We start from the raw sequence: 15256 nt of genomic DNA on the forward strand, positions 1-15256 counted from the left end.
TGAGCAGTGCAAATCCCAATGCTTCTGGTAGAAATGATATTATATGTAATTATAGACTGTGAAGAGTCCTCAGGTTGCCCTGGAAGGAATGAAGTGTGCAGCTCTGCATTCATAGTGACTTTTCAACATGTTTGCTGTACCACGTACAAAAATGTATTGTCCTTAAAGAGGCAAAGCAGTAGTGAAATGATTTGCACTTAGTGTGCATGTAATAGTCGATCTCTCTTTATGGTAAATTTAATCTTGTAATTCCAACAGTTGTCACATAATCCTAGCTCCCAAGTTTCCTGAATCTTGGCTTTGCATGGGCTATGTTTATTAAAAAATTGCATAAATTAATAATTTTCTTGCCCTAATTTTGCCGACATAGTGTGTTGGCAGTACATACATAACTATGTGACTCGAATTTATACTAATTTGAAGCAGAACAAATTATGTTTTAGCAAATCATTCTTCACTGGAAAACATAAGTGTGAAGCGAATAGTGAAAAATTTAAATCTAACCTTCTGGGTAACTTTTGCTGCTCTGATTCAGCTTCCAGCTTCAGGAATCTCAAGACCAACAACATTTCTAGTTATCTAAATCTGTAATTGTATGACTGTAAGGAGAAGCATATTAAGATCAGTGATTATTGCAAATAGAAAAACATTTCCATATTGTATCTGTTTTCACCAGATCCTCTTTTCATGAATTTGGCTGATTTTGTATTCATGAAAAGAAGGAATAGACTTTTTTTTCAAATTACACCTGAACTAACTGGTACATCGGTTCTTATTTGCCATATTCCTAAAGAAGCCTGATCAGAATAAAAGAATGTAGAAATTTTTGATTACAGTAATTTTTCCTTTGTTGGATGAGAGAATTAAACTGATGATTTACAAATGATTGTGCAAAACTTTCAAATCCCATCACAATTATTATTTTCAAATTAATTGTGAGACCAAATTTTTACCTGATGCAATACAAAATGTCTGCAGACACATTGTGGTGTAAGATGAAATTCATAAGGCTGATAATGTTCTCTTGGTCACTTTATGTGTACCTTTCAGAGGGCTGGAAGTATCTTTTCTTCAGGTACAAAACAGACGTGCACAAGTCAATAAGTGACTCAGGTAAAGAAGAAACTGATAGTGCCCAAAAAGCGTATGTAGGTCCACTTTTGGTTTTCAGCAAAGTACAACCCTGAAGGTGGTTAATGAGATCCTTCCATTTGCCCTATTACCTTTTTCCCTAGAGAAGAGAGCAGTGTCTGTTCCAGTGATAAATATATTTTGAATAACCAGAAGGGTCCCAACAAGAGCTGCTGTGGCCTGAACAGCAGCAGCTGCTGGCTTTGCTCTTGGAAAGTGGAAGGAGTGCCTGGGGAGAAGATGGGTGCCGGGGCTGATGCCAGAGGGGAAATGGCAACACAACTGAGAGCAGTCTCACGACCTTATTATGTCCTTGCAGCTGCTGAGGTTGAAGCGCGTTGGACATCGTCCAGCTGAATTTGGGATTATACTTTGACGCCTGAAGCAATCCCTTCTTTAAATATGCCTTTACTCTAGGAATTAGGTATTTGGTGCTGTAGTGTTTTCTGTGGTCACACACATGAAGAGGATGGCATCTAGCTAAGCACCACTTTCATATAGATAAATCAGTTTTAGCTCCAATGTCAGAGACACAAAGTAAAGGGCGTAGAAAGTTCTGATCAGAAATAAAAGTGCCATGGGGTTAACTAACCTAGTATAAATAATGACATTTGGCTCTGCCTTCTTGGGTCTTTATTCTTGAGTTAAGTAACTTTCACGAGTAGACCGGATGGGATGTCAAACTTTATGAGAACATGACATAGAAAGTATTAAGATTAAAACAGTATTGGACCTGAAAGTGGGGATACTTGACCAGACCTCAGGCTCACGTAGTTTATCACAGTGAGATTTTTGTTATAATTATTTTGAGCAGAAATCGCAGAATGAAGTCAACTTGTGCAGAGAGCTGTCTTGTAGCTGAAGAAAGGGACCTTCTATGCTTAGTTGGTTTAATAAATGTTATCCCACAAACTGCCCAATCAGAAGTGTTGCAAATGAATAATTAGGTTCAATTATGTGCATTAGATTAATCTTTTGCAGAGGTGTTAAAATTTTACAGCTTTTAATTATCATAAAGAAATGCACCACCAAATATAGGTAATCCTGTAAATAGGAGTTCATCTGGCAAACGTCATTGATGGTGCACTCTCTCAGCTATTCAAGTGTAAACCCAGAGCAGAGGCCTGAAGGGAATATCCAATATGTAACACCAGCATCCCAGCTTAGCTTTCAGAAGAAGCCACCCAGGAAATTCCCACGCATATTTAGGGCGTTGCTATTTTATTTGCACACTGTGCTTTGGTTTTAACTATTGATAACCGTGAGTTGTGCAGATGTCTGTCCTGCAGTTCTTTTCTTTTTGCCTTTTTCTTAAACCACGGAGACACATTTTCTGCTAAACCTATTCCTTTGTCCTGTTGATCAGCTCAGGGATTCCCCTGTTTTACCTGTACAGAATGTATCGATACAGGAGCTTCAGGCTCAGCTTGAGCAGGAGACAAGACTTCACCAAGAGGAGCAAGAAAAGTTTACTGAAAGGATCATCCAGGTAAATACAAAACCCACCTGCTGGGAGAGACGCATGACCATGACATGTGATGTGGACCTTGTTTGTCAGGACTTGGGAATGTGTGTCCTGATGGCTGTGCCTATTTGACCTCATCCCAGTAAATGAAGAATTTGGAATTTGAGGAAATGCAAACTCAAGCCTATTTTGCCACTGTGAATCTGGCTTCTCTACTTTCTTCCCTCTGTGGAGGAACTCGTGGTAGAGACATGAAATACCGCATGAAGAATTATATCAGCCCCTTCAGCTCGCCATGAGCTGGGGAGAAGGGTGCTTTTGATCTCTAGGTGTGCAGTTTGGCACTGTGCCCTATTCTGACTCCTCCTAGCCCAAAGAAAATCGAACACTTCTCCAAAGTCAGAGGAGTCATTACACACACGTAACTGAGATACAGATCAGGACTTTCTTGTATTTCTTGTACCCCGTTCTTCCAACCTTCTTGTTAATAGTTGGTGAATAAATCATATTTTTTACATGGGCTCCCCCTGCTCTTTTGAAGGCTGGAACAGATTAGTCAATCGTTTTGTGGTCTCTAGCTCCTAGAGTGAAAAAAATCTGTTGCTAACTTTTGCAGGCTGTTTGGCTCTTAACTGAAGTTTTCTTTTTAAATTTACTTCATAGACTAAAGTCAGCAAAATTGTTGCATAGTGTAAAACATTCTTCCTTGTGCCAACTAATCTCTTTAGGCCCAAGTGGTATTTCTCTGTTTTTTCATAACTAGCTTTAATTTCCAGTTGATTCCACTGGAGCAACCAGTTTGAAGGCAACCAGTTAATTGATTTCCTTCCTAGTTGCCTTGGCCATGAAAGCTTTTTGGAAGCCATGCCTGCCTCCTAAAGTTCTTTTTTTTTTTTTTTTGCAATTGTTATCCTTTGAAAAACATAATACTCTATGAATTTGCCTCCACTAGAGTCTTTTCGAGAATTTGTGACCACAGGGACTTGGATCCTAACAGCTTGTAAAAAACAATGAAAAATGCAGCAAAATCAAAGCTAGCTGTTTATGTTGACAGCCAGTAGAAAGAGAAGAATAAAAATGTCTTCTGGATTCTTCTTTTTTTTTTCCAGACTAATAGTGTTTAATAGTTAATAGTGTTAGTTTTAATAGTGTTTGTTTTTTATCACCTACCAGGATTTCTGGTGGAAATGAATCAGATCTTTGCTGTGTTTAACCATAACTTCATTTGGAGGAAGAACATGCATCAGCATCAAATGTATTTGTTTCTTCCTGTAAAAATTAAATTTAAAATTAGCTCCTTTTTTACTATTTAATTTTTAGGAATCTTTAATGACATCAAATTAATGTGTGCTAGCAGTGTACAGTCTCCAAGTGTTATTAGGAGTTGCATGTATGCTTTTTGGGCCATTATAGCTAGTCTTGTTCCAGGCTACTTTTAAGCTTCATTTAAAACACAGTTAAGTCAGCAACTACTGTAAATAATTTTAATTTAATCAGGAACTTTGTAAGACATAGTAGCATAGATGCTAAAAAATTGCATTATGCCGTAGCATATCATTTAGCTGGCAGGCAAGTCCACAGTAAACCATCTAGCATGGACTAGTAGCCTGTGTCAGAAGCATCTGAATATTGCCATTAAAATCAAACATGTATTTCCTAGCAGTATTTATTGCTAGGGAGTCCTTGTTCCTGAAGTATTCTTTGTTCCTATGTGAACGTTGTTTGTTGCAAGGGTGTGTTCCAATGGTTTGAATTGTTGTGGTCATTAGTGTACTGTGGCTTTCATAGATTTCATCTATTGAGCTGGTCAGGAAAGGGAGAGTCTGTTGTTCTGCAGAGTGGAAAATAGTGGAAACTGGCATCTGTAAGCAGCAACTCTGTACTCATTTTCCATCTGCCTTTTCTTCATTAATGTGAACCACAGCTTGATTGAAGTGGAAACACTATCTCATCCATGCAGAACATGAGATGTTGTACAACTAACTTGTACAAGTGTTGTTGGGTGCAGGTCATGCCATGGTTTGATTTTGAAATATTGGCAGAGAATTCACGTTTAAAGAATAATGTTTCAGGTGGCCTTGCATTGGAACAGGTGTCGTTCTATGTGTCCTCTAAAGAAAGAGCTTTTCTTGGTGTTTCTAGTACTGAAGCTGAGACATGTTGAACGCTGAGCTGCAACCTGTTCCTGTCTCTTTAGTTCTGTGTGTGTCCAAGATACAGTAATATCAGAATGAGAAACTGTTTACTATAGTATCATTCAGATACCTTCAAGCATGAATTGTGAGAAGTGAGGAGCCGATAGTTGTACGAGAGATACTGGATATGATTCCTTCAGAAGTTTTGCTCTTCCGGAAGGAGAGGGACATGTAGCCACAGAGGAGAGGACCAGTCTGTGGCTGAGAGAGAAGAGGCAAACTAATATTTCAGGTTGTCTGAAGGGCAGCTGTGGTCCCACCTCCAATGAATGTCTGCAAATGCATTTAGTAGGTGTGGTATGTGCAGCAGTGTGGGGTGGTGGCTATGCTGGGAACCTACTACAGAGATACAGTCAAGAGAGGGAGGGAAATACGAGTGGTATAAACTGTTTAACCAGCATCAGAGCTATTGTGCATCTTTAAAGTAAATACCTAATTCCACAGCAGATTATTTGCACACAGTTGTCTAAGCAAAGTTTTATCATCTGTTATCCTCTAATTTCCTCAGCGGTCCTAACTGCTGAGGAACTTATTGAGCTAAACTCAATAGCTACTCACTACTGATAAAAATTAGATATTTCAGTCTGACCCAATGAAATACAAGTCCTGGAGACTGCCCTGGGACACCACCCCATTGACGTGGTATCTGTCATTCCATTAAAGCTGGAGGAGGAGCACATGCAGACCCTGCGGAGGAAAGACTTGGAAGTGCAGAGCTTGACTTTGCAGAACAAACTGGAAGAGAAGACCTGGAGTCAGGAGAAAAATCTACTGCAGCAAGAACTCAGGCATTTCAAGCAGGACACCTTTCTCTTGTATGTCAAACTGAAGTGGCTACTGAAACACTGGCGGCGAGGCAAGCGGATGGAGGAGGAAGGGGAGGACACATTAGAGGTAACTGTCCCACCTGAATAACCCAAATGAGTTACAACCAGTGGAGTACTGGGATGACCCTTCTTTAAGTGTAGACTTTCAATATGAGGTGGCATCAGCAACTTCATAATTGCACATAGATTGAAAGGGGATTCAGATTAAACACAAAGCTTTTCTTAAGCTGGCTTGTGCTAAAGTGTGTCCTGCATGAGATGTTACAGATCACCCATCTTTAAATCAAAATCCTTAGCTAGTACAAACATGTGGCCCTGAAACTCTCTCATAGTAAATGAAAATTCAATTGGATCTCAAAGATATGACTCCTGAATAATTTTTTGAAAGAAAAAAAACATGTTAGCAAGCTGAGGGAGTCAAATTTGTTTAGATGGGTTGAGTGCTGTTGTTTCTCTCATCATGTGCACAGTGTGTTCCTTACAAAGCATTCAGCAATACAGATGGAGGGAAGCTCTGTTTTCATGTTGGCAGGAGAATTATGCAGCTTCTTGTGGGAACTTAGAATGAATCATTCTTATTTGTTCCTCTTCTTCATACACGTCTATCACTGTCAGCAGCAGTACACCAGTCACCATCATGGTAATTTTCCAAGTAGAGACTAAATCAAGATCAGGAATTTCAGAAGTACATAACAACCTGGAATCCCCAGGCTGACATACCTTAGCAGGGGTGTGATTGCCCACCAACATGCACTGTGAAGAAAGGTGCTGCTCAAATGTGTTGAGTTGCACACCCAGAATTACCATTTGATTTGGAAATCTTACCCAAAGAAAAAAAGTATGTTAGAAGTGTTTGCTCATTCTGACATTTTATACAAATTTTTGAGAACAATAGATCTGTTTTGCAGGTTCATACAATTCTGAAACCATTTGCTAAGCAACTAAGTAGTTTTACTCAGTATCTCTGATCCTTTTGTATCTACTGGTTTTCAGTGTTTGCTGCATTTGGCAGTACAGGTAACCTTTCAGGTCTGGTAGGAGTATGCTTAAGTTGAATACTCGATATTTTGTATTCTTAGGTAAGGGTAGATGAACATCTTTGCATTTGTCTGCTGTTAATATGAGCCAGAAACAAGAGATGAGTAGCTATTTAGAAATAATTTGCTTCTACATTACTTCTGCAGTACTAATTTGTTTCTATGTAAACTAGCTCATCTTCTAATACAAAAAGAGCTTTCCTTTTTTGGCTGTTTGGATTTTTTGACTGGTAAATTTATAACCAGTCCAACTCTAGCCATTATTGGAGTTGTGTTTTGCTAACACACTACTACAGAAAATAAAGTGATAGATTTGGATACCACCTGATCTCCATATCTTCATCAGAAAATACACCAACATCTTGTATAGTTTTTCATTAATGTGTGATGGATTATATCCATCATGCTACATAAGACCCATCTTCTCAACTGCATAGATCTCCTACTTAGCAGGCCTGCATAATGTTGTGTTCACATATGCAACATGTCATATATCACCCAAACATCATTTCTTTGATCATATCACCCAAAGATTAGTTCTGTAGCTTATAGAGTTGAAGTCAATATATCCCACCATGGAGATGCACGGGAAGAGTGCATCTTCCCTTAGTCCTTCAGTAGATTTATGTCCCCAAAGGTAAATGGCAAAAGAATGTTCACGTGTCCCCTCTCTTGCATTTTAGATTGAGCACCCTGAGGCCCTTCCAGACTTTGGCATTCAGTCTGAGCAGAAGGTGAATGATGCAGAGCGAGAGGAGGAGGAAGAAGATGTTGTGTTTCCACTGACAGATTTCTCCCAGCGTCCCACCATGGAGAACACTGATCGTGGACCACAGCTGCAGACTGCAGAATTACTGCAGCAGCAGAAGCAGGTAATACACCATTTATATATCTTGCCCTGGGAATGGATACTGTAGATTTTCCAAGGAAGTTCATTTTTCTGTGCTCCTGGGTTAAACCACCTAAAATCATACTTGTAAAAATACTTCTAGCTACACAGCAATTACAGTGGATTTCATCCATTATATTGATATTTAAATTTAATCAAAAGCCACGTGGTTACTGTTCTGTTGGCAGATGCTATCAGTGAAAAATCCTATTTCCTCTTGTGGCTGTTTGCCCAGAAACATCTATCAGTATGTGATGGTTTGCAGAATTTACATGCTCATCTTGTCTGAACATATCTATTGTATTCTACTGTCAAGCTTTTAGCAAGAAGATGTGATTTTATTTCCTTTAAATAATTTAAGAAACTAGCACATGCATTTAATGTTTCCCTTAGAGATGATGGGAAAACAATGTAAAAGTTGCTTCCTTTCATTGGGCTTGGTTTTAAAAGCTTGAAAGAAAATCACGCTAACTTTTCCCTGGCATCTCTTGTGCCCTGACTGTGTGTCAGAGCACTGCCATATATCCTAGCTTTTTCCTTTTGCATTTAATATACTAGCAGTCCTACCAATAGTAATAGCAAATATTCAGAGAAAGACCTCTTATATTTTTGAAACAGAAACTGTTCATATGAAATCATTCTGTTACATGGAATTATTTGCAATAATAAATAGAATGGAGTGAGAATTCTATGTAAAACACAAATTCAGTGAAAAAAAGTCTTGAATCTTTATACCTTGTGTCCCATCTCTATTTGGGCCCTTGACTTGGGAGCCTGCTCCACAGTGACAGGTCTCAGCCAAATATGTACTCTCCATGACCGCAGTACTTTGCTGGAGTTGCTGCAGGACCTGGGGATTGTGTGCGTCTTTGCATTTCAGTGCTTAACCTTGAATTCTGCAGACTCTTATGATTATGTACAATCTGTTTGTTTATTTTCTGTATGTTGTAGCAGGCAACAGTCTCTACTCTATAATAAGGTTAGGCTGGGAGATGCACAGGCTGTTTTGCAACCCACCTCTATAGTTTAAGACGTAGCTTCAGTTAGAATTTTTGTTTGAATAAAAACAGTAGAGACCTATGGTCTTTATGCTGCTTTTTGATTGTGCTAGCTGACAACTCCATTCTCTAGCTATTATTTTCTGTGAAGTGTGCTATGCTGCCAAGTTAGTATTCATTTCATCAATTTGGCATTTGGAAAGGTTCTATCTTGCTGGTCACACAGACCCCATCACTGTCTTCTTCTCAGGAAGCTCTTCTTTTGTAAAGGCTGTAGAAGGCCATGGAAGAGGTGCTCTTGAAACATATCATTTATTTGCATTCCATCTGTAGACTGATTTAATCTAGAATTAGTAAAATAAGTATAAACCAAAATGCTATCTCTTTACAAACTCTGTCGTGTACTTACTTTCCGTATAGATCTCTTAAATTGACCAAGAATATTCTGATAAAATATGTCCTCTTTGAATTAATCAGTGCTTAGGCATTAATCTCAATTAAGGTAGCAGAAATGGGCAATAGATTGCTTATAATTCATTTTGATATACATTGTAGCAGTTCCAGCTAATCTTGCTTAAAGAAATGATCCATAGGAACAGACCACATCTTAGTACACCTCATCATAGTGAATAGTGCATGATATACAAATGAACTTGTGAAGGTAAAATACGTGTCTTGCTTTCCAGCCAGGAAAAAGTGTTATTTCAACACTGCAAGAAGGAGTAAGTTTGCTAAATATTTCTCATTTTAAGCACTATTTTTTGTTTTGCCTGCTCATGCAAGTACATCTTCTAACAAGCACTGCTGTGCTGAAAAACACCCAGAGTTTTGGGGATCTTCTACAGGTTCCTTAAGCGCACAGCTGGAAAAAAAACACTTATATTGGGAATTTGGAGTGAGTGGTGCAGCTGAAAATCTCCAAGGTTTGAACCTGCCCAGGAGAACCCAAAGTTACTGGTTCTGTCTGACAAGCTCCAAGATTAAATACATCAGCACTTGTTTCACACCAAGAATTAAATTTTGAGATAGTCTAGGAGTGGCTGGGATAACTAGGTCAGAAAAAAGAAAGGGCCTATGGTAACTTGAGGTTACCCACATTTATTTTTAACATTTAATTTTAATATTTAATGGTTTGTATTTTCAGCCAGCACTCTTGCTGCTGACTTTCTTACACTGACTGGAAAGTGGAATTGTTATGAGAAAAATTATAAGCCTAGAGGCCTTAATTTCAACAAGCAACCTTTAATTTTATATTATTATGATTTGAGATACTCAACTGGATGGAAAGTACACATCTGACTTGTCTGGGATTTTTATGTGGCCAGTGTGTGGAGGGATGAAGTCATGGCAAAGTGGAAAGGTGAGAAAAAAGATTAGCTGATGAGGTCAATTCATCTTTCTCTGCATGACATTGTCCCTTGGCTGGTAGCTGGGACACACAGAAAGGGTCAGGCAAGGAACTAGTGAGGTTAAGAGCCAAGCTGGAAGTCTGGTCATGGGCAGGAGATAAACAGGTAAGTTGGGCTGGTGGCACAGCAGAGAAGGGCTTGCTGTTAAGTCAGTGCTCCTTTGTGTACAGTAAGAGATCAGGGGAGAACAGCCTGTGGAAAAAGGACGAGCTTTGGTTCAGTTGAGTAGAAAGTACAAAATGCCTGTTGCATGGTGTAAGATCAGGGGAGTAAGAATAAAGAGTTTACACATCTGTTGTCCAGTGGAAAAAGCATTAAAAAACAATACAGTAGTGTTGTTGCTGGGAGGACTGTCAAGAAAATCCTCAATTAGACCTCTTTGTGATCATACAATGTTTGTTTTCAAAGCTTAGCTAAGAGAAAAGCCCAAAGGAATAGTCATTAAGCCCCAAATATACTATAATGAGTTGCACCAAGATCCAGCTTCCCTTTTGCCCAGTTTTGTGATTGGACAGAGAAAATACACAGTTATCATTTGCTGTTTAGGCTCCTGACCTTGTGTTTTTAATTGACTGCTCTATTAAACTGCTTGTAATGACAGGCCGTGGCTAAATTCTTAAGTGAGATACTCAAGTGAAATTCTCAGAGAAAAAATAATTGTGATTAAAAGCATAACCAAGCTGCAAGCAATTGCTCTGGTCCAAAATTTTCTAGAGCTGGAGACTCCCATTTCTGTGATTAACCCAACTTAGTAAATACTCCAAAGTCCTGGAATTTAATTACGATTTACTACACAAAGTTTTGGCTTGTTGTCAGCTGCAGAGCTGTGGATACAACAAGACTTTAAAGTTTTGAGAAGCTTCTGTAATTCTCTTGTCTTAGATCAGTTGTGAATCAGTCAGATTTCTCCAAGCTTTAAATTTTGGAAACTGTTAAGGTACTAAAGAACCATCTCCTTGCATGGGAGGCTGTCCAGGGAATCACAGACATGCCAAATTTCTTCCACTGTACAACATACCTGAAAGGAAGGGAAAGATTATAACAATATTTATTGTGTATTTACAGGACTTATTCTTATGCAGAAGCTGTTCGGCCATTTTACCAACAGAAATCTAAAGCATGTCTAGATGTTAATCTTGTATTTCAGAGCATATTCTCTTAAAAGTACTTTGTCTATTCTCCAAAACCCCTCCAGTTTGGTAAAACAGAAAAAAATAATCTCACAGGCCTCTCCAACTTCAGACTGTAAATACAAAGTTGTGCAAAAGAGACTTCTCTGCAGGAATAAAAAGTACGTGACCAAAATTGGATTTATATTGGCAAGGTACTTAAAATCCCAGCAAGCCTGGGAGCACCTGGTGTACTTGTCTCATAACAGTGACATTGATGTAATGCCTCTAGAAATAAGACATACCCTCATCCCAGTAGGCTACAAATCTGCAATGAGGCTCGTTTGGTTCCTTTATGTACTAACCCAGAACTCCTTTCTTTGCAAAGCAAATTTTATAGGACCCTAAAATTATCAAATGTGTGCAAAGGAATGAGAGATGTAGCTTGCTTTAGTGTCATTTGGTTTTATTTTTCTTCTGCCTCATTTCCTTCGTAGAGCCTTTAGACTGTTTTGCCAGAGAAAGGTTTATGCAGCACACCAGAAAATTGAGAACATGGCTCTTGAATAAAAGTACTTCACAGATATTTGGGGTCGGGGTTTTCAAAGAGGATGAGACCAGATTTTGATGTGTTCAATACCCAGCAGCTCCTGTTGTGACACTAAGGGCATATCTTCAAAGGAGCTCTTATTCTGATTATTACACAAGGGGCTTGAGATGTTTGGAGAATTTAGCTTTAATTAGGTATTAGAATGAAAATTCATGATGGAAACATAAAATCTCATTGCATATTGAATAGTAGGTGATCTTATATGCATGATGGATGCTGCTGCTGTATAGTAGGAAGCTGCTAATTGGCATTAAATGTTAATGGAATTAATTCTGCTTCTGTGGGTGCGTTTCTTACAAAACCCTATGTTGTACACCATCACATTTCATTAGCCCAAACATATTATACATCAGTCAATGAGCACCTGCAGTTATTTCCCTGCATCTAGCATATTTTTGCTGATGCATCAAATAGTTTGGAATAGTAGACCACATTTTTTTATTTTTTAAAGAAAAAAGGCACCGTGGTATGTATGATTAGTAATTACAAAAAGTGGGTGAGGTGGGCTCAGTGATGCCAAAAATCTGATGAACATATGAAATCATCTTAGTTGCCTACATAAAATTTTGTAATTATTGTCATTGGAAAAAGCACAAGAAAATTATTAGATCTTTACATACATCTGCTTACTTGACTTGTCTTCAAAGAAGTTCCCCATGTAGTTACTTTATGAAACACCAGATAAGAGGAATTGCAGGAAGCCCTTACTTGGGAAAACAAATAAAAAATAAAATCAATTAGACTATCATGCAAGAATCAAGACAGCTAATTTGAGTTAGGCCTTCCCAGGGAAGTTAATACATTTATGAGAATCAGGTGATTAAATGCTGAATTTATTGAGTAAGCTTTCCCACTTTTCTGCTCATGCTGTGTCTGCTAATCAAATATAATTTTCTTAAAAGTATTTTCTATTCAGAATAACTTGTCAAATACATTCTCTGGCTACTCCTCTGGTCTTTGAGAGGCTCTTCGGGAATATTTGATTTAAATTTTGGAGAAATAAATCATGTTATATGTTTCTGTTTTCTGATTCAATGGCTGCAAAAAATGATGGGAAACCTCTTCTTTTACTCATCTAGAATGAAGATACATAGAACATTTTTTGATATTTAACATAAAAATGGCAGGTTTTGCAAGTCTTCAGAGAATGTGCGGAAAGTAAATGCCAGAAATTAGAGATTTGAATAAGTATACATGATGTAACCTCTGGGCTAGACTTCTAATTTAACTCCATTCTTGGCTTCTGGCTAGCACAAGAGCACAGACAACATTTTCAGTATGACCATGAAACTCTCAACAAGACATGGATGGGGGTTTGTTCTTTGATCCCATCTACAAGAGGAAAAGTGACCTGCCTGGCATTTGTGCCTTTGGTACCAAGAAGGGTGCTGCTGCAAAGCTAACCTGGGTGCAACTGCCTGGGGTGGAGCAGAAGTATGAAGTACAGACTAATGAAACACCTTAGCAGAGATACTCAAAACCTCACTTCATTTCCCAAAAGATTTTATCTTATAATGCAAAAGCACTGAAAATTGATGGCTTTTCTTTATATGTGTTTTACAAATATTTGGGATTTGATACTGAGCAATGACTGCATGTATGAGACATTTAGCTATCCAAAAACCCTCAAGAATGACCCTCTAGCTTTCATTTACAGTATTAAAAAAGAAGTTATTACAGATGTCCTCTGTCTAGAAAGATGCTTAGTGCTTTTTTCAGGGTGACTTAAGTATCTTTGACTTTCATGAAGCATCAGGACTAGGACTAACAAGAACTAGAATCACAGAATCACAGAATCATAGAATCATTTAGGTCGGAAAAGACCCTTAAGATCATAGAGTGCAACCCTAAACCCAACACTGCCCACCAAACCATGTCCCAAAGTGTTACGCCCACACATCTTTTAAACACCTCCAGGGATGGTGACTCAACCACTTCCCTGAGCTGCTTGTAGACAGAGAAGGCGTTGCTATTCTTAGTTTTCTCATGCAAAATTAGCCCAGGCACTTTCTCTTCTATGCAGTGGACACACACTCATTTTTCCTCCTAAAAATGAAACTAGAGATTAAAGCCATCCAATGACAGCATTTTGTTTGCTTTGTTGTTGCAGGCAAGCGAAAATCGGAAGCTCCTGAATGCTCTGAAAGGTTTGCTGGATGACTTCCGCTCAGAGTTGCGGGATGAGGAGCGCGAGCGCCAGGGGCTCCAGCAGCAGTATGCCCTGCACAAGGCAGCCTGGGAGGTGGAAATGACCGAACTGAAGTGTCGCCTTGAACAGGTAACACTCCCTATGCTCCACACCTGTAAAGAATGCCTGAAGTGCCTAATGAATAAGGAAATCTGTGACAGACAGGAAAGGGACTATATTTTTGCATTTTACCCTGGTGCCTGAAAGCTCCCTGCTCCTGTAGCCTGAGCAAACCTTTGCCTCTTGAGTTGCCTCTTGGATTTCCAGTTTTCCCAGTACAAGTGCCCATGTAGTAGGTACTGTGTAATGTCACTGAGGACAAAGGAACTGAATCTCTTGCTGTATTTTGTCAGAAGAGTTGGTTGGTAATGTATCAGCTGTGGTAATGAGACATGCAGAGGCCTGTATCTATTGAAGAGAAAAATGTCTTGATGTTGGCATGCTAACAATTAGCTTGTCACTGTACCTTGGCACATAACAGCTGCAATATGTAACACATAGGAAAGAAAAGAGTGATTTAATAATATTGAAGTGATAGATCAATATATTAATATTAAACTAGCTATTCAAACCTCCTGGTTAGAGACGGATGGTACCCCACTGAAGAGAGAACTCTAGCTACTTGCCATTGGGATACTGTTAGAAGTGTTTCTATAAAACCTGATACTAGGTGCTTCAGTGTCATGTACAGCAGTTCACAGAAGATGTACTGTTTCTGAAGCAGCATGAAAGCAAATCAGCAAAAAACCCACAAGAATTAATTTCCAAAGCTGATGACATAAAAACTCTTATTTTCCACATTGAAGAGGGGAGGGGTGGGAGAATTAGTACATTCAGATCTTGAGAAAAATTGTAGAGCTTCTCAGCAGAAGGAAAAATATAATAAAAATATTCACTGTTAGGAGGGTGGTACATTTAGAAGGATTTACTGAACATTAGAGGCTCACTATGACGCACAGGGCTGAGATGTGAGTGCTGCTTTTCCTGCTCAGGTACTGTGGGCTGCTTTCCCGGAATGAAGGAAGAAGCTTTCATTTTTAGCAATCTCCTCTCAACAGATTCAGATGCTCAGTTCTGCTGCTTCTCAATGCACACACATTTCCAAACAATGCATCACTTGAGAAAGGAAACAAAATCAGTTCCCATTTTCACTCCTTTCAAAATATCTCGGTGATAGATTTACCTTAAGCTCGAGATGGCAACAAAGAACAAAACTTAGGGAAAGTCTGACCATGAACTGCTGATTTAGAGCCAGTGTGCTTTGCCTTTGTATGGGCAATAAACTTCCAGGCTGCTGCTTTGGCTGGTGTTCGGCACCAGGACAGCTCAGGGAGAAGGAAGATTTGAACCCTTCTTTCTGGGGGTTTTACCAGGCTCTTTGCTACCTCTACTGCTCCA

The 15256-nt window shown here is 38.9% G+C and overlaps 1 protein-coding gene across 12 annotated transcripts in view; it reads left to right on the top strand.

Moving 5' to 3' along the window:
• The window catches only part of MTCL1 (microtubule crosslinking factor 1), a 103798-nt gene that overhangs the window by 67393 nt on the left and 21149 nt on the right, over positions 1-15256 (top strand). For 8 of the 12 annotated variants that reach the window (XM_027650774.1, XM_027650775.1, XM_027650769.1 and 5 more), the window contains 4 exons: positions 2528-2620; positions 5455-5685; positions 7339-7527; positions 13781-13948. In XM_027650774.1, coding sequence (XP_027506575.1) covers positions 2528-2620; positions 5455-5685; positions 7339-7527; positions 13781-13948 — 681 coding nt within the window. The remainder of the gene's footprint in view (positions 1-2527; positions 2621-5454; positions 5686-7338; positions 7528-13780; positions 13949-15256) is intronic. The other 4 variants (XM_027650776.1, XM_027650777.1, XM_027650767.1 and 1 more) reach the window with 1 other exon arrangement.

Source organism: Corapipo altera, unplaced genomic scaffold, assembly GCF_003945725.1.
Source record: "Corapipo altera isolate COAL_440 unplaced genomic scaffold, ASM394572v1 24, whole genome shotgun sequence".
Taxonomy (NCBI): Eukaryota; Metazoa; Chordata; class Aves; order Passeriformes; family Pipridae; genus Corapipo; species Corapipo altera.